The 23,884-nt window shown below is 41.7% G+C and overlaps 1 protein-coding gene across 6 annotated transcripts in view; it reads right to left on the bottom strand.

The window, feature by feature from the left end:
- ADAMTSL1 (ADAMTS like 1) overlaps window positions 1-23,884 on the bottom strand; it is a 786,832-nt gene that overhangs the window by 231,546 nt on the left and 531,402 nt on the right. For all 6 annotated transcript variants that reach the window (XR_008315783.1, XR_008315784.1, XM_053294216.1 and 3 more), the window contains 3 exons: window positions 18,404-18,530; window positions 4,687-4,761; window positions 1,023-1,180 (listed from right to left, as the gene is read on the bottom strand). Coding sequence is in view for 4 of the 6 variants with exons in the window: in XM_053294216.1 (XP_053150191.1) it covers window positions 1,023-1,180; window positions 4,687-4,761; window positions 18,404-18,530 (360 nt within the window). In the remaining 2 variants the exon portion in view is untranslated. The remainder of the gene's footprint in view (window positions 1-1,022; window positions 1,181-4,686; window positions 4,762-18,403; window positions 18,531-23,884) is intronic.

Here is a 23,884-nt window from a genome sequence, read left to right as displayed (position 1 = left end):
ATCTCATAATTCACTTGCCTTTTCCACAAATCAGTTTCATAAATCAATTCTTACCCCAAAGTTTGAATCACACTCTACTTTTCTTGGTTATTTGTTTATTAAGAAATTAAATCTGTGGGCTAGCAACAGTCTGTGCCAAACCGTGAACTACAACTATTTTTCTGGAATAGTCTGTCTATTTTCTGTATGCCACAATGCTGGGCTATAGGCCTGGGTTTTGGAAATATCAGAAGCCCTGCTTGAGCCATTTCCTCCCCACCCCCATGTGGAGGCAGCCAATCCTGAGGCAATTGCCCCAGGTAGTACGGTGGTTGCAGAGCAGGGGTTTGTGTGTGTGTGTGTGTGTGTGTTTTTCTTTAATTCCCAACCCAGAACTGGCATACCATGAAGGCACATGGGCAGTCATTGCTTACCTCTATCTCTTGCCAATGTACGAAGTGAATAACATTTTGTTCTTCACTCCAGGCAGTCTATCCATAAAGATTTTGAACTCCAAAAATAGCCATTCTTCAATGCCATTTAAAAAACAATGTTATGTTATAAGCTGCCAAGAATTAAAAATAACTCAAAACGTAAAAGACACATTCTTTTCATACACAGCCACTTTTAGCGCTCAACACAGTTATCCCTATGGTTGCAGCACTATAGAGTGTTGCAGCATTAAACTGGAAGTAGAGTGACAAATGTTATCGGGGCGGGGGGGACTGAGCAGTGTGAAGATTTTGTTCAACAGATGATCTTATGGACTGCATCACCTGCCCTTATTCACCTCTCTCCAGGGAGGAATGCAGCTCCCATACAGCTTGTGGGTGTCAGCTGTCCTGAATCAGCACATTCTACACTCAGAAAAAACAAACCAACCCCTCCTCCTTGAATTTTCCCTAGGATATTTACAATAGTTGGGGTGCCAGTGACACCTTCCAGCATACCTAGAATAATACAGGCTTGAATATGGCAAACTATACTTCCCATAGCTTCATTTTGCTTCAAAAAAGCAGCATCAATAGATCCAAGATCCTCACCTTAACAGTGAAGTCTGCAGCGAGAGGGCCAGGCATTCTCAGTATCTCCTTGTCAGGAAGCTTCTGGAAGTCAACACTAGAATTGTCGACAAGAAAAGAGCCCGAGGAGCCAAGACTGTTTTCACCTTTCACACCTTGCAGAGTCTTGGTTTCTAAATCTGCCAAACATAAACACATTTAACAAAGGAATATAATTGCCTCAGAAGCTCACAGAAGCAAACAATCACCATTTAAAAGGTACAATAAGTTATAGCTGAATTTACTTTTATTCTGCTTTCCAAAGAGGAAAAACCCCTATGAGTTCACAATGTCTGTGTGTCTATGTGTTACCCTCCAACGTTTGCATATACAATCCAATAAAAACCAGATTCATAGCACATGGGAGTACCTAGGAGAATCTGAGAGGATTTTTATTTTTTATTTTGCTGATCTGTCATCTTTTTTTAAGATATATTTGAAAAACTTGGCCAAAATATAGGCAAAACTCCTTTGTAATCCAGGTGCTGACAGTTGGCTAAAACCAAATTCATAGCACACGCAAAGGGGTTCTAGGTGAAAGTAGCCATGTCAAAAGAAGCAGAAAGCAGGCTCCATCATTTCTACTTGGAAAAGATAGATTTTTCTTCAACTAAACTGGGAAGAGCCAACCATCTAATTAATGGGTTCATTCCTCCCTTCAGAAGGACAAACTAGACCTAACTTTAAATATTATTTGGTCGTGTGTGTGTGTGTGTGTAAACAGCAGGCATGGGGGCATAAACTGGACTGGATTACAGTGTAGCGGGGAATCATTAACTCTTTCCCCCACCATAGTCCCAATCTGGATCAGAACACTCCATGGCTGTTATTTACCAAAACAAAAACAAAACAAACACCCTAAGTACTCAAGGGCACATGATGTATTTAAGGGCATGTCTAGTATGGCTCTGATTCATCCTGAACTTCTGTGTTCCTCCTCACGTGCGCCTGATTTGTTCACTTGAATCCCTCTTTCTCCTGTTCTCATATTTTTTTGTACCTCTTCACTTACTGTGGGAGCCAAAATCATTTCCACAAGAGCAGATGAAGTGCTGTCGTGGATGTGTGTGCAAGTGCAAGGATTTCAAGGGAGGCTGCATTGTTTCCTGACCACTATCAAAGGGGGCTATAGCAGTATATATCAAAGCGTTTTGTACAACATTCCAAAAAGGAAAGGGGGTTCCACCCAAAAGGTCTGCAGGCTTGCAGGTGACAGGTGCGAAGGGTGAACTCTGTTTTAAATATATGTTTTCCAAAGCTTCAGAACTCTATTCTGTTACTTCATTCAAACAAATACACACATATCTGTCTGCACTAGCCAATTTAATAAGAAACCTGATAGGTTAACCAACATTCAACATGACTGCTTCTGTGCTTAATGTTTGTTGCAGTTAGTTTTGAGGAAATGGGGGAGGTGGCGAAGAAAAATTGGAAAGAGGAAAAACAGGAGGAGGCGAGAACAGTTACAGCGGACAGTACTGGACAATGAGATTACAATCCATGGTTCTTTAAGATACAAATATGAGAAGTCATGGGGTATAATGTAGTAATACAATCCATTACATGCAAATACCCCAAGGTGTCAATCGCTTAAGCCTTTTAGGTTATTTCGTTTAGTATCTTCGTATTACCAAAAATGACCTGGGATCAGCATCATATAGTACTGATCTCTTGCCAGGACACACTTATTGCAAACACATTGTAAGATTATGATCTAATAATGGGTAGCAATCAGGTTTATTCCAGGACAAAGTTCACCATCTGACCATTATCTCGGGTCATTTTGGGCCTTGCCCTTTTCCCCATATAAAATTTCAGAACACACTTTCTGGATTGTTGCCTCATGTTCATTTTGCCTCTGTGTCACTCCTCTTACATAATGTCTACAGTAACTCAACTCTACTTGTGAAAGCATGTTTATATGATTGGTAGACACTGCTTTCAGTGCTACTCATGCACATATGGAATCCATTGATAAACCAATTAATATTAAGTAGATGTACAAAACACAAATAGATTAATCTGGCTCTGTGTTTAGAGATTTATTGAGATCCAGTTCTCACCTTACAATATTCAGGTGGTTTTGCTTTTAACTTCAGAATGTTATGAATGTTGTAAATCTCCTTCATGAGCTCTCTAGGGTCTTGAAAATCATATTACAGTGTGTCCGCAAATCCAGGGAGAATCAGGCAGAATTTGCAAGGCTCATGGTCATAATGAGTTCAGTTAGCATCCATCTCCTCGCTGTGACTTCCCTCATGTCCCTCACCAGGAGCACATCCAGTTTGATTGATTACAGAAAACCATGGGCAACATGGCATAGTCAGAGCAGATTAAGAGAAGTACAGTGCCAATCAAGTCAAAGTAGGGAGCCACTGGCAATGAATTAAGCTGATCTAGATGATACTTACATCATGATGATCAGTATTCCCATTGGGAGTTTCCTACCTCCTGAATATATAATTGAACAAAACTTGCCATGTTAAGTCAGGGACATTACACAGTGAGTTTCCCCTGTCCCTCTTGACAAAGACCATTACTGTGGATTGTGAGTGGGGAAATACACTGCATGGCTCACACAGTTTATTTATTTTTACATCTGCTTTGCAATATGGTTGGGATGTGGGAAACCTACCCTGTGGCTGATCTCTGTGGTGAAAGTAACATACAGACCACCTCACATAAACAGGTTCCCATCACAACATAAAATAAGGTATTTGCTCAGCCTCTTTCATTTACAGACATTGATTTCACTATGAAGTCTCTCTCTCCTGGCTTCTTTACAATCTAATCTTATTGAAAACAGCATTGCCAAGTGATAGAGTTAGCTAGTGTGAGAAACAGCATGTGTGTGAGGAGAAGGGAAGATGGCAAGTCATTTATAGAGAAAGAAATAAGAGCCCCAGGAGAGCAGGGGCTCAAATACCCACTTATTTCTCAAGATTTTAATTTATAAGAAAATGCTGGGTTCCCCCCGACTTTTGCTAGTTTATAACCTGCAATTTGCAGGGCATTATTCACAGCTCTAAATCTAAAGATCCATAAAAATATTACCATGTATCTTTTGTTCTCAAGCAACAGACGACCCATTGAGACGCAAAAACCTCTCTCCATCTCACAAGCATGTAAACCTTTTGAAGAGGTACTCTGTGGTTCAGGTTTTTGCTGCTGCTTATCTTAAAACTGACAACCAACTGCAAATCTTTAATGACTCTCAACAACTACACAGTAACAGTTGTCTCTAAAAAGTTATTACACTACAATAATTTCTCACAATCCCCTCACTTAAAAACTATAATGCAGTATTTTATTTGCAGCAAGAGCACCAAAGATAAGAGCACCAAAGCCTATGCCTTGTTCTTAAGCATGTCTTCCTTCAAAAGATTGAGACAACAAGCGAAGCTATAAAATGTTGCTGCCATTCACTGCCCCTTGGGTCGTGTGGGAATACTACTCGGTGTATTGCTCTTGAATGAAGTTTCTGGGATTTAAATGTGGAAATTTATGGGATTGGCATCTGAAGATAAGATTCTTTTACTCCCCTGTGCTGCAATCAGAATAAGAAGTCATAAAGCTCTGTTCTAAATATAACTCTACAGAATATCATGGGTCTTCCAGTACTAAAATAAGTTGTACTTTTACTCACATAAGTGATCAGGTCCTTTCAGCACTAGGCGAACGTGCCGACTTCCATAGGGAATAGCAACCACAATGTCATCCGCTGGATGGTGGAGGAGACAAAAACACATACACGGTCAACAAGCAAAGGGAGCTCCTGATTTCCAAACAAGCAGTGAAAACAGCTCTTCATGGGAAAATTGCAAGCAAAGTTTTTGACCACCTAAAAAGAAAAACACTCAAACCCGATGAACCCTGAAGAAAAACTAAAACACTAATAATAATATGAAAAGACTAATTAAGACTTTAAAAGACTCAAATTTTCACCCAAGCTATTTAAGTTGGCCATGGTTTTAAATTGTTTTTAGGTTCTTTATTTTTGTCTTAATTTGTTTTATGTTGTTGTAAACCGCCCAAATACAGATGTTTGAGGTGGTCTACAAATCTGATAGATAGATAAGATAGATAAAATAAAACAATCATGTTCGGCATCTTACAAGCCATTAGTTTCATTATGTGCTGCAATACTTGAAAAATGTCCTTGTTTTTCATAAGGAAGTTATTATTTTTAGCCACACTAGATCACTCTGTAAAATAAAGATCCCTTTACTAGAGCCCTCTGTAAAATAAAGAGGTCATTCACACAAGCGAAAACTGTGTTCTACCCCAGTTTGGGAGCTGTGTGTGCTCCCAGTTTTCGGTTGTGTGGGTACAAACTAGGTAGTAGTAGGAGGGAGAAGTGATTGTGTGGATATCAGGTAGGAGGAAAAGCTGCCCAGATTTTCCTCCTACCTTGCTTCCACATAATCCCTTCTCCCTCCTCCTACCTAATTGTTTGCACCCACACATCCGAAAATTAGGAGCTCCCAAACCTGGATAGAACACAGTTTTCGCTTGTGTGAATGACCTCAAAAACTTGTTGCCATTCCACATCAGTAGCAGCAGATGCTTTTACAGATATAAAGCATTTGCCATCAGATGCTGAACATTATCCAACAAGAACTTTTGATTGAATTTGGGAGTGGGGGTGGGGGATTGGGATGCAACTGCCTTGCCTCTTTTGCATTTTAAAAAGTGAAGGGCTGAAACTCACTGGAGTTCTTTCCAGCTCCTCCTAGTTGGCTAATAACATGCTTTCCTAGAAGGGTGTGCACAAAAACAGGTTGCCCGGTTCGGTTTGAGCATTCGGTTTTGTGTACCTCTGAACACCCCCCCCCCAGTTCAGTTTTTTTGGGGAGGGGTTTCACAATTTCCCCCCAAGAAATATAATTCGCCACTGCCACTCTGGGGGCTTCTCTGAAGCTGTGGGGAGTCTCCAGAGGTTCTCCCTCCCCCCGCCGGCCTCTATTAATTCACAAATAGTCCATTTTGGGTGGTCTTTGGCCCATTCCGGGCCTCACTTCGATTGCGGTGGCCATTTTGGAGGCCCATTGGGCATGTGGAGCAGACTCCAAAATGGCCATTGCCACGGAGGTTAGGCCTAGAACAGGCCAAAGAACACCCAAACTGGGCTATTTGTGAATAAATGGAGGGTGGCTGAGGGAGGGTGAACCTCTGGAGACATCCCCCCACCACAGACATGGACAAGCCCCTGGAGCGGCAGCAGTGAGTTACATTTCTTGTGGGGGGGGGGAATTTAAATTTTAAAAATATATATATATAACAAACCCCAGAACCCAAACTGGGGATTGTTCAGTCCATGATCATGCTGAATAGGGGCCACTTCAATTCAGGGGTGGCTAAGTATTGAACCACTGAACTGGCCCTGTTTGAATGGGGTTTGAATGGGTTTGATACCATACCCGTTCACACATCCTTATCTAAGAATGCTCCTTGGAATGATGCTATGTCTGGACTGTGGTTTTAAATTGTTTTAAGGTTTTCATTTTTTTAAATTTTTTTTTATTTTAGGTTATTTTAAACCACCCAGAGATTGAGGTTTGGGGTGGTCGACAAATTTGAAAAACAAACAAATAAATAAATGTCATGATGTAGCACGATCTTGGGGGAAATCTGGCAGCCACCAACCAGGAGGAGTACTAGTAAGTTGTACCCCCTGCTTCCCAAAACTACCCCATCTCTGAAACTCACTGAAATGACTCTGCACTTTTGCAGCCTATGAACGCAGCTGGAAAATGGGGAAAGGATTTTTGGCCCTTGTTCACTTTCTGCAAATTGCCACATCTTCTTCCTTCTCAGCAATTGCCTGAGCAGCCATGACGACATGGAATGCTCATGAACATTTTAATTGCAGAAAGGAAAGGGCCAAGAAAAATAATGAAGCAATTTAACTTCTATTTTAAGAGTGAAATATTAGTTTAACTGGGATGGAGGAGAGAAATCTAGGAGACAGGACATTTGATTACCAAAGAGCTGAGAGGATGAAGCAAAGAAGGGAATGGGACGAAACCTCAAGACCCAGAGACATGAAACACTCTGTGCTTCAAGAGGACAAAAAGGGCTGAGGAACATTTGGGAGCCAAAAAGAAAGAGGGAGAGAGTGTGAACTGTGAACAAATATGTATGTTCTGGTACATTTTGAAACCTCCTTCACACATAAATGCAAGAGCATGGGAACTTAATGTGCAGGGCAGGAAGTGTTTACCAGGCAAAGAGTGGAAGGCCAGGTTCCTTCCCAGTATTCATTTCTATTAGTTCACGGCTACATGTTGCCTGCCAAGTGCAGGAGCCAATATTGCATATTCATATTGCTGTCAGCACCTGAAAAGGTCTTCTGAATACACATCGTTCTAGGTAGCTTAATTGCATTAGTTTCTGGGTTCAAGGCTTGAAATACCTATCAGCATGTTGTTTTCATATTACATATTTTTAAACGATCTGATCCTTTGAACTTGAATCTTTCAGAGCATCCCCCCCCCCCCCCCCCGTGCTCAGGTACATGGATGATAATGCTGAGACTTTCCAGAAGACATTTTCTAGAATTCAAGAGTCACTGAGACTCAGTGGATGGAGGATTGGCCTTGGACCTGGAAGATTCAAGTTCAAGTCCTACCTCTGCTGTGGGCTTGCTTATGGTGTCCATTGCTTATTGTATCCATCTTATTCATTCATTCATTCTCTATGTAAACCACTTTGGAAACTTTTGTCAAAAAGCGGTATATAAATATCTGTTGTTGTTGTGTTGGGCAAGTCACTATCTCTTGGCCTCAGTTTCTGATTTGTAAAATGGGAATAATACTGACCCATCTCAGAGTTGTGGGTGAAGTCAATACAATAAAGACTGTAAAGCTCTTTACAGGTTAAATGTGCTCTATAAATGCTTAGTCATAGACATTGATGGTGCTTCTGTGCAGTTGCTTACTGTGAAATAGTAGAGATATCTTAGAGAGCGCCTTCTTTTACATGATCCCCACCACACGTTAAGGTCATCTGGGGAGGTCCGTCTCCAGTTGTCACCGGTTCGTTTGGTGATGACTCAGAGGTGGGCCTTCTCTGTAGCTGCTCCTGGACTGTGGAATGCACTCCCAGCGGAAATTCATAATCTTGATTCTTTACTGTCCTTCAAGAGAGCCCTTAAAACCTATCTGTTTGGCCTGGCCTTTCAGGGTTTTTAATCAGTTTTAATTGTTTTAATACCTGGTTTTCAGGGTTTTAATTGTTTTGTTAGTTTAATTGTTTTTTAAGTTGTTTTAAATTGGTATTTATATTTGTATCTCTGTTTTAATTGTTTTTAATGTTTTCTGTTTTAATTGTAAACCGCCCTGAGCCATTACGGAAGGGCGGTATATAAATCAAATAAATAAATAAATGAATGAATAAATAAATAAATAACCAGAAAAACCAAAATGGTAAAGTTTACCATTTCAAATCACCAAGGAACACCTTTCTGATGTTGGCTGCTCCAAATCAGAATTCCTTTGCAGCTGCCTTCTCCGAACACAGAGAACAAACATGGCTGCCATGCTCTGCTATTCTAAATTCATCTCCAAACTTTTCCTACCTTTAAAATTACACACAATTAAAATGAATAATAAAGAAATAAGCACTGGACATAGCTATCGATCCAAATGCTTTCTATTTTAATCAGCACCACACATACTCGAAATAACATACTCTTATCGTAATCCCAGAAACTGTCTAGGGAATTATTATAAAGCACCTTTTGATTGTTTACAGGTATCTTTTCATTCTTATAAACATTAGAACAGGTCAGTGAAACCTTTGCAGGATGTGCAATACAAAAAACGGTTAATAAAAGCTAATGGAATGGCACTGCTGAAAATAGAAAGTCTGTGTTTACCCACAGGTCATCTGAAGTGCAAGCAACGGCAAGCTTTCTATGTTTGCTCTTTTTCTGTTTCCAGTAAGTTCAACACAGCCATAACGGGCTTCTGTTCTTTCTTCTCCTTACTCCCTTGTGAAAACAGATCCCATGTCCATGCAGTGAAAATTCTCCTCTAGTCATCTTTTGACTTGAAATGTTCAACTCAGTTGAAACCAGCTGCAGAGTTACGATGCCCCTTTTGAAGCCAAGTTGCTGAAGCCACAGTTCACTGAGTCATGTCACTGTCTAGACCTTCCTAAGATCCAGCATTTTCAATAATGTCTATATAGGTGCTCAGTGAATTGCCTCATCCACCTTGGATCAAATACACCAGTAAATCAATGAATAAACCTGCGCCACAAACCTTTTCCTCTTTTGACCCTATGACGTTTGCAAAAGACAAATACATAAAATATTGTGAATTTAACTCTCTGCCGATGAGATAACAGTGTCGCTTGTAATTGGTTGGAACGTCAGTAAAGAAAAATATCTTGCAGGGCAAAGTATTTTGGAACTACTGGAGAATAATCCATTTAGGCTTGACACAAAGCCAAACTTAAGAAAAAATTCAGCAAAGCTGTCTGTTTATCAACACGTGCCAGGCAAAAGGGGGCCAGATAAGAGCTGACCATATGCATGTATGTGTATGCTGAGAAGGGTAAAGAAGCAAAGACAGGAGCTTTCTTTGATCCAATAGCAGTAGCAGTTCAGAAATTTTATTCAATTAAATCTGACTGCCCAAATACTGCTCGTATAAATTCACAGATTTTACAATGCTTAGTGATGATTCAAGTGGGTCCAAGTAGTCTTTGGAAAGTCCACAGTAACTAACCCTTTCCCACTACTTAGTGGAATCCTGAACAAGTCCCATGCAGTCTTGAGCAGCAGGTTCCCACACATGAGATCTAGGAATTAGAACTTGAAGACTGAAGTAGTGCTTTGTTTGTTTTTGCAAAAGTCTCACACCATGAAGAAATGTGTTGGATATAATGACCCTGAACACTTTCCGTTTTAATCAGAGCCATGCACACTCTAAAATCATATCATAACCTCACAAACTAATATTAAACTCGCTTCAGCAATAAATAAATTGTTATGCAAAGTATCACACTAGCATTCATGTTTGCTTCCTAAAGCAATTTTTAGAGCTCCTAAGCTGGAAATGGTGATCTGTGATTTGAGCTCAGACAATTATTTTTCCTCAAAGTGGCACCTTAGGCCATTTATTCCATCCATTTCTTGGCATGCCTTAAAGGTGGTATCAAGGAGGGGCAGCCCAAGGTACTGTGGCACCTGAGACAGGTGCCAAATACGGCTTTGTCTCATGCTACACGTAAGGGCCATCTCCCTTTCAAGCTGACCCTTGCAATCTTTAAAAGTGGCACAGGGTTGTGGGGGTGACGGGGGGTGGGGGAGGTTGCCAGCAGCCTCCTCTTTTCTCCTTGTATTTTGTACAGGCTTTGCAAGGAGTGTGAGGAGAAGCACTTCTTGCAAAGCTTGCAAGGGTCAGATTGGTCCCAAAAGAGCTGCCCCAATGGTGGCTGCAGGGGGGATGTTGCTGCCCTACCAGTGCCTCAATAATCTGCCACCTGAAGCAACTGCCTCACTTCAACTCATGAAAGGGTCACCGCTGGTGTCAAGGCTTGCAGTTTCCCCTTTCATGCTTTTAGAAGGGAGACAAAGGACCAGTTCAGAGGTCCTAAAATTCTTCAGAGTGTTGCTGTGGATGTAGTCATATGGAGGAAATAGCATGTTTATTTATTTATATTTTTATAAATATAAAAATTGTCCTGAGACGAGTGAGTTGTCCTAAGACGCAAGGGTAGTTAATCAGATAAAGATAATAATAAAAGTTCAATAAAAACAACCTCAGAATAAAATAAACACAGCTACAACCTAAAAAGAGAGTTGGGGGCCACTCATTGGCCAGAAGCCTGGTTAAAAAGGGCAGTCTTTCATCTTCTCCAGAAGGCTGGAAGAGAGGAAGCCATCCAGATCTCAAGCACAAGCAAATGCTTCCGTCTGGGGGCAATCACAGAGAAGGCTGTCCCGCATGCTCAAAAAACAAACCTCAGTAGGTGTCAGCACAGGAAGCAGAGCCCTCCTAGTCAACCTAGTCAAGTGGATTGATTTTAGCTGGGAGCAGGTGGTCGCTAAAATACCTGGGGCCCAAGCCATTCAGGGCTTTAAATTTAATAACCAGCACCTTGAATCGTACCCAGAAACAGATCAACAGCCAGTGCAATGCCTTCAAGATCAGTGTAATATGCACATTGTGTGCAGTCCCAGAAATCAATCTGGCAGCCACATTCTGCACCATCTAAAGTTTCTGAATACTTTACAAGGGCAGCCCTATGTAGAGCACATTGCAGTAACCCACACATGACATGACTAAGGCATGGGTGACAGAGGCCAGATCAGCCTTCTCAAGGAAGGAGTGGAGCTGGCATATCAGTCCAAAGCTGTGCAAAAGCACTCCTGACTACCACTGCCATCTGATTTTCTAGGAACAGCACCACATCCAGGAGTCTAAACATACATACATTATACATACATATATTTATATACCGCTTTTCAACTAAAGTTCCCAAAGCAGTTTACACAGAGAAAACACTAATAAAGTAATAAGATGGATCCCTGTCCCCAAAGGGCTCACAGTCTAAAAAGAAACAAAGTAAACACCAACAGCAGCCACTGGCAGGATGATGTGCTGGGACTAGATAGGGCCAGTTGCTCTCCCTCTGCTAAATATAAGAGAATCACCATTTTGAAAGGTGCCTCTTTGCTTAGTTAGCAGGGGCCAAACTGCATGCCTGCTCTTTCAAAGGGAGTGCAACCCATCTAGAACAGGCTGAACCCTTGCTACACCAATGGTGGCTTTTACTAGCCACCATCACCTCTGTTCTCAAGTTTCAGCTTGTTAGCCCCCATTCAACTCATCACGGTTTCCAAACCCCAGTTCAGAACCTCTTCCATCTCCCTGGGATTAGGTGGCATGTTGGGGTATAGCCAGATGCCATCTGCATACTGCTGACACCATAGCCTAAATCTCCAGATTGCTCCCCCCCCCCGATTTCATGTAGATGTTACAGGGGAGACAAAACCGAGCTCTGAGGGACCCCATAGGTCAATGGCCATGGGGCAGAGCAAAAGTCCCTCAATAACAGCTTCTGGATCAAGCTCCCAAGTAGGACTGGAACCAGTCCGAGACTGATCTGTTCTGCCCCAACTCGGAGAGACAGACCAGAAGGATACCATGGTCAATAGTATCCAAAGCTACTGAGAAGTAACCATCCTTATAATCAGGAGCAGCCGGTGCAGATGCCGCCAGGGGTGGCGGGGGCGGGGCTGCTAGAGGCATCTTTAAACACAGATTAGGTGCTTACCTCTGCTCTGGCTGCAGCTGCAAGCTACTCTGAGCAGCAGCACGCTGCCCGGCACTCCCTGCGGCAGCAGATCGGCTCCACCATTCACTTGGCTTCCGCAGAGCCCATCCCCCAGCAGTGGCCAGGTGAGTGGCAGAGCTGATCCACCGCCGCAGGGAGTGCCGGGCAGTGCGCTGCTGCTTGGAGTATTATTGATTTTATTATTATTCATTCTATTTCTATACTGCCCTTCCAAAAACAGCTCAGGGCGGTTTACACAGAGAAATAACAAATAAATAAGATGGCTCCCTGTCCCCAAAGGGCTCACAATCTAAAAAGAAACATAAGGCAGATACCAGCAACAGCTACTGGTGAGACGCTGTGCTGTGCTGGGGATGGATAGGGCCAGTTGCTCTCCCCCTGCTAAATATAAGAGAATCACCACGTTAAAAGGTGCCTCTTTACCAAGTTAGCAGGGGTTTGCTGATGCAGTTTGTGGTTTTCAGATGCAGATGTAGTTTGCAGATGCAGCTGGAGCGGAGGTAAGCACCTACTAATTTGTGCTTAAAGGTACCTCTTGCCCCTACCCGGTGGCACCCACACCAGCCACTCCTGCTTACCATGCCACAGTATGCAAATAATATGAGAACAACAACCCATTTTTAAACTAATCATGTTTACACTAATCACTGCCAGGAAGCAGGACCCGACAGCTAAGGCATGCTAGCTGTGGTCATGAGAATGCCAGAGAAACTCTGGAAAGGATAGAAAGGGCTCATAATCTACTTTACCAGTTGGTTTCAGAGAAATGATCCTGAAAAGCTGCCACTGAATCTAAGACAAAGTGGAGTCAAGGCAGGGGAAGATCAGCGAGTCAGGGGCTCCACTGCAAAAACTCAGGCTCATTTTATAAGCCAGTATAATAAAAACACATTAGTTGCTTTGGGGGGGGGGGGACACAGGGAGGGAGCCTGGAATGCTGAAGTGCCAAATCTCTCAAATAATCTTTCATTTTTATATGCAAGTAAGGGACAGCCACACATATGTTTCCCCTTCTGAAGGAGAGGGAAGTCCGGGACATGTCTCTCCTCCCACTCTGCTGATTTGGGGTTTCTGACACCTCTGGGACTGATACACCATCCCTATCTGAGGCAGTTGTTTCCGTTACAAGTGATAACAGTTGCACTGCTCCACACACTTCTTTCTCTTTGGATCCTGCCCTCCCCACTCCTCTCCCCGCTCAGTGATATACAAAGAGTGGGAGGACAGAACTGAATGCAGATGCAGAGAGAAAATGAATTCAATGTGATGAACACAGCAGTGTGTTTGGAATGATTTAAAGAAACCATTTCCAACATATTTTTTGGCACAGAAGCTGCTAACGAAAAGCACTAAACTAAATCCCTTAAAGTGCAGCAGGATGCCTCTGATATCTTCTTGCTACCTGCTTCACAGATGCTCCTTTCCAGGCACTCTCTCTCTCACATTATAGCAGGAGGAAGGAAAATTGGGTTGAAAGTAGGAATTATCTAGTCAAATGCTGCTTCTGCTATACCTTGTTGGGCAGAAACACAGACATGGATAGGAAGTCTAGAAATTAAAGTGTATCCTCCCCTTGGAGAAGTAGTTTTTTTTTTAAAAAAAAAGTAGTAGCATTAGCCCTGGAGTTAACATAAATCCTACTATCCAAGGCTGCAACAAATAAAAGCATTCAAAATGCAGAAACATGAGCAAGGTTTACTTTGAAAATGGGTTATTTATTTATTTATTTAATTTATATACTGCCCTTCCAAAAATGGCTCAGGGTGGTTTACAACAAAATAAAAACAATCAAAATCAGTTAATTAAAATCCAAACTAAATCAATAGAACAATTAAATCATTTAAACATTAAAATCATTTGAAACCAACATTAAAATTTAAGCCCATAGATCTAACTAAAAGCCTGGGTGAATAAATGTGTCTTCAGTGCCTTTTTAAAAGTAGCCAGAGATGGGGAGGCTCTTATTTCAACAGGGAGCACATTCCAAAGTCCAGGGGCAGCAACGGAGAAGGCCTGTTCCCAAGTAGCTACCAAACAACAACAGCAAATATTTATATATCGCTTTTCAACAAAAGTTTCCAAGGCGGTTTACATAGAGAAATAATAAATAAATAAATGAGATGGTTCCCTGTCCCCGAAGGGCTCACAATCTAAAAAGAAACATAAGACAGACACCAGCAACAGTCACTGCAGGTACTGTGCTGGGGGTGGATGGGTCCAGTGACTCTCCCACTGCTAAATAAAGAGAATCATCACGTTTAAAAGGTGCCTCTTTTTCCAGGTTACAAGGGGTAATGGGTTGGCAGCAGCTGCAGGCTAACCTCTCTGGAAGTTATACATGTGCATAAAGTTATGTCCAGCTGATCTGCCTCTCCCTTTTGTACATATGAGCAAAATTCATTCAGATGTAATGCAGAACCAGAACTGAATCCTGGTTTTGTGCAAGGTTCAGACACTTTTGCTCCCCAGCCTCAGACACTTGTGCTCCCCCACCTGCTTTGTGTAGAAGCAGCCAGGATCTGCTGTGACATCTGAAGCAGGCAATCCTGGCTTATTCTGCCCAGAGGTAGGCTGTGTTGCAGCCCCAAGTCCTCAGAAGCAAGATGCCTCTAAACAGCAATTGCAAGGGAGCAATAGCAAGAGAGCGAGCATGCCCTCACCTCTTCCCTGTGGGGCTTCTCAGAGGCATCTGGTGGGCCACTGTGTGAAAGAGGATGCTGGACTAGATAGGCCTTTAGCCTGATCTGGCAGGACTGTTCTTATGTTCATTTGGAATCTTTGGTTAGAATCCTCTTCTAAAACCCTTCTGCTCCTCGTGTACAAAGGGAACGTGGCAATATGCACTTCCAAGGCAAAAAGATGTTGTGGGAAAACTGGATGTAATCCTGGCTCCTTCCAACATCTGAAACAGGCCATAGCTTTATTGGGCCTATTACCAAAGATTAGGACATAGTTTTGCCCTTAAAATATTAAAGTATGATTCCAGTTTAGTCCTTCTGAAGCTGCACAAATAAACATGAGAGAAGAACTGGTATATGAGTAAGATAATTGGTTTTTACACCTGGCATTTTTCAGCAAGTAACTAAGTATTTGCTGAACAACATAGAAAGAGAATAAATCTCTGACAGCTAATTAAAGGCTGGAATGATTGAGATCAGTTATATTTATGGCTCTATTAAGGTGATTTAAAGCCTTTTCTTCAATCTCCAGCTGAAACAGAGCAGCTACTAGTTTCCTAACAAGCTTGGACCCTGGCACAGCTTAGTTACTGTGGCTGCTAGACCTTAGAAAAGTGGGGGGAAATGACAAAGCATTCCTAATAATTACTCCCCCTTTTAGCAATGTCACTGCGATGACAGTGAGGGAGAGCTGCTTCCAGCTCCCCTCCTTCCTCCAAAATGACTGCAGTCCGTTATGGGAGAAAGGCCCATAGCGGACTGGAAACGGGGCGTGCAGTCATTTCGGAGGGAGGAGGGGAGCTGGAAGAAGCTCTCCCTCACTGCCCGCGCAGCAGTGTTGCTAAAAGGGGGGACTTTCCCATCAGGCCACCCCCCCCTGCTACAGCTGCCAGGAGAAGCTGATGGGATGGCTCTCACTGCCACCCCTCCCACTGGATAAGCTTCTTTGCAGTCTGCTTCCCGCCCCCAGGTTTTCAGAATCAGTCAGGGTTGGGCCAAAATTTGCTGCCGGTAGGCAATTTGCCACTGTAGGCAGGTCCTTGCTCTGCCTATCTCTTAATCCACCTTTGGCCCCCACCAAACTGTAAGCCACTCTGCAAACTCAGCAAAGGTTAAGAAGTAGTGCTGAGGTTCAGAAGGGATAGCCACGAAAAAGAAAACGGGTTCAATAAACTCCAATACATGTTAATCTACCATGACAGACCAATATTGCCCCCTCTTGTAGTGCTGTGATAGAACCTGCCCACCATCCTGTGTAAGGTAATCAAAACAGTCAGATATCTGCGCAGCTCAAAAATCAGGTTGCCATATTCCAGTTCCCCAAAGCTCATCAGCCTAATCTGCATACTATGCAAACTGTTTCCTAGTTATGGGATCCGTGCATATTAACTACCACCAACCGATTAAACAAAGAAAACATTGTTCTAATACTTGTGCTAGGTGGTTTACAGACAGATAGTTGTCGAGCCTCAGTGACTGGCCCAAGATAATTCAGTAAGTTGCATGTCTTAGAGAGAATTTGAGCCTACTTCTCCCCAGTGTAGGTCCAACATAACTGGCCAGTTCAAATGATCAATTAATTATAGTTGATTAGGATCATAAACATGTGGCCCTTTCCTTTACCTCATTGGTTCCATCACAGAGCTGCGACATCAACATCCTGGTTTATTTAAACTACAGTTCGTGGCTCATGCGAAGCCAGAAACTATGGTTTCATTCTGGCTTACAAGACAGAACATTAACTCTGCTTCTAAACCAGTGTTAAGTCTTAAGATGTAGTTACTGGCTTCACCGAGAAGTGGAGCTGTGGTTTAAACAAGCCAGGATTCCTGGCTGGGTGGGTAGAGGATTTATGGAGAAAGGTGAGAAGGAGCACATGAGATTGTTAGTCTTTGGGTTGCGTTCATAATCCTAAGTAATTACAGTTAGCTGATCATTTGGACCGGACATCTGGCTGCTTTTCACTACCCTGCTATGCTATTCTTTGAGTCTTACCACACATATCGTTTGCATAAGAATGTAAAGCTATGCCTCAAATTATTATTCCTCCGTATACTAGTAGGCCTGTTTAATCTCAGCTAGTACATTAATGTTCATTTGTGCCAATTTAGCTTATGTCTTGAACTTTCCAGCCATCAGGCTCTTCTCTGAGACAGTGAGGATGATTCTGTAAACAAATGCCGCTCCATGCTTCACACAGAAATGAAGCATAAACTGATAGAATAAAATATGCAGCCAAAATGGCCACACACACTCTCCAAAGAAATTATATTGCATCCTACATTTTTAGGTAATGTACCAATATTTCTTACTGCATTCAGAAAAGACATAAACCCCAATGTTGTAAAACTCCAAAACAACTGATCAATAAAAGAGTGAAGCAAGCATAGATGCTGTGAGATGTGTGTCCACTTTTGGCCACAGTGGGTAAAACACTAAGCAAAACATTCAGCAGCAGGATAATTTGGAACAAGCTACACGTTACCTTATAGCCACATGTAAATAACCCCATTTAGGTTGCATATTGCCCTTGGAGGGGCACTTAGCAGTGAAAAAGCCTGTGACAAGAGGATGCACATGACTGTTTCTCCCCGGAAGGCTTTCAGGTCCATTGAATGTGGGTTCAGGACACTAGCAGCGATCAAAGTAGCCAAGAGCAAGAGCTCTGGGAAGGGAACCTCTTCCCTCCAGCCCTTCTCCACTGAAAAGTGCCCTTCTGAAAGTGCATTGCGATGGAAAAGGGGCTTCAGGCTAACGTTATAGAACACAATGTGTAGTTTGGCCCCAACAGCAACATTCCATGAATAAATTGTTCTTGGATGTCCTAGCTTTGCAATTCCATTCCTTCTTTGAGGGATTACAAATTTCACCTAATTGTTTTTCAGGGCACAAAATATTGCAGTGTATGTGCCATGCAAGCCAACTCAGGTGGCCTGGTTCCAAGTAGGATGAGGTTTGTGTATCTTTAACAGGTTGTGGGGCAGGGGGAGTGTGCATTCAGCAGGTGCAGCTTTTTCCATCTCAGCGGCCCAAGAATAGTTACACCTGTGCAGCTTCCTTCCAACAATTAAGGAAAAGCTGCCTTATCCTGCATGACATCTGGCAAGCCTATATTACAACCCTGTGTTTTAAGAGAAGCCAAAGACCAACTTCTTCTTTTCTTTTCTTTTTGGCAGAAGATGGATTATACAGAAATTAATTCTGCCTGATTTCCCAGCATGGGGCCACTACAGTTAAAGAAAACATTTTTAAAAATGTTTGTGTTACAATTAAGATCTTAGGAACCTCTCTGTCCCTTTTCCACATGCCATTGTTATTTTCAGTTTGGAGGAGTTTTGTATTCCCATTGAGGTAAAAGTCAAGTCAACATCTTACGTTTATTTGCCAAGAGCTGAGATTTATATTGGCCTCGAACAAGCCGGCAGGTGGACCCATCTCCATTGCAGACCCCACAGTTATCTTCCTTCACAGTGCTTCCCAGCTGGTGATCACAGCCAACAATCTGACAAAAGAGAAAGATGTGCAGTTCAAATTGAGCACCTCTTGACTGCTGGATCCATCTCTGTGGTTCGTTCCCGCCAATTTTGTTCCTGACAGTCTCTCTAGAGGGCCATAAAGCATGTTAGCCGTGAAAGCGGGAGGCAAATGACTCTGGCGAGAAGAGCTCCATCTGAACTCAGGAGCAGGGTACTTATAAAAAGACTGAAAGGAAAAAAGAGAGAAAAGGCTTTTAAAAGGCTGTAGATGGAGACTTAACGATTGCTTCTTGATTAAGGGCCCTATCAGGAGGCATTACTTTCTAGCATGAAACAGCCAGAAAAACACATGATTAAAGCCTAGCATACAGTTCATATCAGAATCACCATGTCAGGGAGAACTTGCCTTTTGATTAATTTCCTAGCATAATTCAAATTTCAGATCTTAGCATGATTTTAATGTGAAGAAATGTACACTATACAGAAATGGATAAAAGTTTATTCGGATTATTTTACAACATTGAGTCTGAGCACGAGAAGCAAGCCTAAGAGAAACACTGCAGATATGATCCTGTGAACTGTTACATGCCCACTAACTCACATTTTAAATCAATGGAACTTAAACATACTTGCAGTGGTGTGCAGGATTGCTGTCTATACAGTTAGGCAAATAGATGCATATAATCTGAAGCCCTATACATAACTTCAAAACTCTCCTGCAGAGAGTTGTGTTCAAATAATATTCAGGGGATGACACAGGAGCGATACCATATTCAAAACAAAGGACGAAGAGTCAGGAAATCTGGATTCCATTTCCAGCCCTCCAACAGGCACTGGGGGAGTCACTGGGCAGAGCCTTCTCTTCTAAAATTTATATTACCTTGAATGCTCCGATCAAAACCAAAACATAAAGCCTGATCTTCAAAACAGATAAGTCAGAGTACCTGGATTCAAATGGGTGTTGTCTCATTGAAATCAGTGTGACTAACTAACTTTGCATACAAGTAATGTTAAAAAGATAAAGTGTGCCGTCAAGTCGATTTTGACTCCTGGTGCCCACAGAGCCCTGTGGTTTTCTTTGGTAGAACACAGGAGGGGTTTACCATTGCCTCTTCCCGCGCAGTATGAGCTGATGCCTTTCAGTATCTTCCTATATCGCTGCTGCCTGATATAGTGCCAGTGGGGATTCGAACCGGCAACCTTCTGCTTGTTAGTCAAGTACTCAAACTTAAATAGTTTGTAAACTAGACCACCAGGAACCTGAACAAGTGGCTTTTGTTTCATAAATTAAGCTCAGTGTCGAAATATTCCAGAATGACAATGGAGTTAAACTTGCCCTAGACCAGTGATAAAAAATTTTCTGAGTTCCAGACTTTGAGATTTCCCCAATATACTATATTTAAACAAACATTTTCCATTGCCCAGGCAGGCAATCATTTTGAATCACACATCTCACTTCAGAGCATTAAAACATTCCACATTTGAAAATTTAGAAAATGCTTTTGAAATGTTTTATGTATTTATTTATTTATATACTGCTTTTCAACAAACAAAGTTCTCAAAGCGGATTACACAGAGATAATAATAATAATAATAATAATAATAATAATAATAATAATAATGTTTCCTATTTTCAAAGAGCTCGCAGTCTAAAAAGAAATACATGGTAAACACCAGCCACAGCCACTGGATGGATGCTGTGCGGGGGTTGGAAGAGCCAGCGATCTTGTTGCTAATTAAGAAAGATCAAGGGCTGCCATGTTGCAACCTGGAGATCATGTTTCTTTCTTTAACAGATCCACAGCTGCAAAATAGTATGCAGCTATGGCTGCTCCAATCCCACTTGTCCCCCACTTCACTTTGCCTATAGTTTGACATTCCAGAATGTGAAAGAGGAGTGTGGTTAGTGATTCTGGAGAAAGAATGGACATCAAGTAAACAGCCATATCCTTTTTCACAGTTGTGGATCTGTTAAAGAAACAGAAGCAATTCTTGGGTCCTGTCCTGGAAACCCCAGACATACTTCTGCCTGCATATATGTGAATGGAAGCCTTTTCCAGTTGTTAATCACCTATAGTTGGAAGGAAAAGGCCATGATTTATACACGTCTTTCATAATGGATCAAGACAAGCAGGAATTTTGCACTCCAATATCAGAATGTGTTTACGAATTTTCACATCAAATATGGCCCTACATGAGAGTTAGAGAGATAAGCTCTGATATTAAATAGAGATTTAGTGTATATCATCTAACGTGCACAGCATGGAAAAATAGGTAATAGTATCTGTTACATAGCAAAAAATGTAGCAGTCTAAGTTGGAAGAACTTGGCAACGGACAGTATGCTCATTCTGAATTGCAAACCAAGCTGCTTGGGAAAGTTTGTTTGTTGATGCCTCCCAGAATTCATACTAAATTATTGAACCAAAATAGTAGTAACCTTTAGATTTGCATGCACCCACACATAGTTAAATTTCCTGAACTCTATGACTATCAAGGGAGGCTCCACATATCAGTGGTACATAACATGATTTGCATGCAGAAGTCAAAGGTTCCATTTCTAGCATCCTCAGCAACAAAAGATCAGACCTCTGACCGAGACCCTGGAGAGCAAAAGTCAGAAGACAACCTGGGGCTAGATGGACCAATGGTCTGACTCAGCAAAAGGCAGCGTCATATGAATACTGAGAAAATACATGCCTCCAACACTAAAAGGCAAATAAAATGAAACTATATGTTTTAAAAACCAGTTCATAGATTTTTAATATCTGTGCTTGACTCAATAAATCTGAACATTAAATTCTTTGCTTCTGTGAGTTTAAAATAAAAAGCAGAAGGCCAGATTTTTGTGTAGATTGTACCAGGTACAGATAAGAATGTTTGCCACAGTTGTTAATTTTTAAAAACCATAACTATGACCTTATAAGTACTCTTAACAATCCATGCTATTGCAGGCAATATCAGAAGAATCTTGCAGGATCTGTTGCTATTAATTTTCATCTAAACTGAAATTTGAGTCAAATTTGGTGATTCACATCAAATTAAAATAATTCAAGACTGATGAATTTCTTGGAGCAGGAGGGTAGATTAAGTAATCTCCAGTTGCTACTACTAAGTTTCAGCTAAAGGAAACATTGAGCCTAATTTGGACTGTCATGTTCAAATGAAACATCTGTAGAAATTTTGAGGGAAATCAAAATAATATTTATAAGATGAGCAACATTTCTCATAGGGGCAGAGCATATTTTTAGGAAGGATCATGCAGTGTGTCAAGGGACAGCTTTCCACTGAGATCAGTACACTTGTACCACTGCTACAACTAACTGTTACAATATTATTACTTTCAAATTCCGCATTGTGAAGAGGGTAAAACTTGCTTCCGGTTCCACGCATTACATGGCCCTACAAATTTACCAATATGATACATTTCTGTCCAGCAGATGTTTTGCACACTCGGAGTTTGTTTGTTTTTTCATGCATCATCCTCTAGTACTTCACACCCTTAACTGAGCTGAGTTGTAACTTTCCTTATGAGTTTAGCACCAAAAAATGACAACAATCTGCCAGAATATTAATCCAGTTAATCTCAGTTGGCGTTAGAGGCATGGTTCTCTGGCATGAAACAACATGGCTGAGGTAAAGATTTTGTACTGTAGTTTAGGCCGACCGAATGACAAGTTTGACTCCTAATAGCGAGTTGGAGTCACAGGGCAGAAAATTGTGCTATACTCCCCTGCCATTAAGAAACATATATATACAAAATACGTCACATTTAAAAAGAGAAGCCATTAAACTGAGGAAGGGAGCCTTTTTGTGGACCATTAGGGACTGGACCACACATGTAGCAGAATAAGGCAAAGACTGCTGAGTGGGTAGAATCTGTTGTACCATTGCAGGCTACAGTGGGTGATCACACTTTTGAATGTTCACCTATGTTAAAGGCACTCTACCAATTGAAAAGCAGCACTCCTGGCAAAGATCTTTCTCCCCATCTACTTTTCTATTTGTAGGGAGTGTTTTTGCATAGAGGGACATAAATATGATGTATGATAAATATGATACTACGTATATACTGCATTTCAATAAATGTTTCCAAAGCAGTTTACAAGGTGGGGGGGAGATGTCCCCTGTTCCCAAAGGGCTCACAGTCTAAAAAGAAATCTAAGGTAGACACCAGCAACAGCCACGGGAGGGATGCTTTGCTGGGGTTAATTAGGGCCAGTTGCTCTCCCTTGCTAAATATAAGAGAACAACCACTTTAAGAGGTGCCTCTTTGCTCAGTTAGCAGGGCAGATGTACACACGTGAAATCCCCAACCTACCATCTAAAGTTGTGCAGTCAATGCTACTGCCTCATTCTCACTGCATGTGTAGATCAGGCCTTCTCCTGCATGTGTAGGTCAAACCTAAAAGGCATCCAAATGAAGGCCTGACAATATGTATTCCTGCTGTATACCTTTATCAGGGGGTGTGAACTTTAGCTTTACTGACAACTTTTTCCAGGAATGGAAACTGGACCAGCAAGGACAAGTTCTGGTAGAGACTTCCCTTCCCGTAAATGCCGTAGGGTAAGACTTTTTCATACTCATTTCTTTTCAGCATGGAGAAACTTGGCCAGGAAATAGTATAATAAAATCAAGCCAGCAAATCTAGCCAAGTATAGATAAATCTTTGTCTTTCAAAGGCCCTGCCTACACCACAAATTTTATAAGAGAGATCCTGATATTTAAAAGGGTGTCCCCAACCTACTTAAATTTGTTATTTTAATCTGGAACTTGTTCATATCTTATAATCAGGTTGACATGCTGATGTCTAGGTCTGTCATCTGTACCTATTTCAAATAGTTACAGACCAGAACCAGGCTTGCATCTGGCTTGTGGGATGACAACTGCTCAGTGAACAAGTTCACAATTTCTCAATTATCAAATACGACTATTATTATTATGTATATAGCACAATCAATTTACTACTAGATTAATATTTGTATGCTACCAGATTAACATATGAATTAAAGCATCCAATAGATGAGCTAAACTAAAAAGAGAGACTGTCCTGCTTCAGACGTAAAGTAGAGTCAGGACTGAATCCTGATTTCAGCTTATATCCCCCAGGCTCTGCCATGTGTGCTCCCCTATCCACTTTGCACGCACTAGGAGGAAGGATTCTATTTCTGATACTGGCACAGAACAAGCCAGCATCTCTCATAACATTTGAATAGAGTCCTGGCCTATTCTAGCCAGAGTTTAAAAATAAATCAGGATCTGAACCTAGAATTGTATCAGTAGTAAGCCCCACTGTGCACAATTGTGTTTACTCTCAGGTAAGCATTCATAGTATTGCAGCCTTAGTTCCAATTCTTATGCCGCCTTCACCCACAATAAC

Source organism: Hemicordylus capensis, chromosome 2 (assembly GCF_027244095.1).
Source record: "Hemicordylus capensis ecotype Gifberg chromosome 2, rHemCap1.1.pri, whole genome shotgun sequence".
NCBI lineage: Eukaryota > Metazoa > Chordata > Lepidosauria > Squamata > Cordylidae > Hemicordylus > Hemicordylus capensis.
This window is presented reverse-complemented; position numbering and strand designations above follow the sequence as displayed.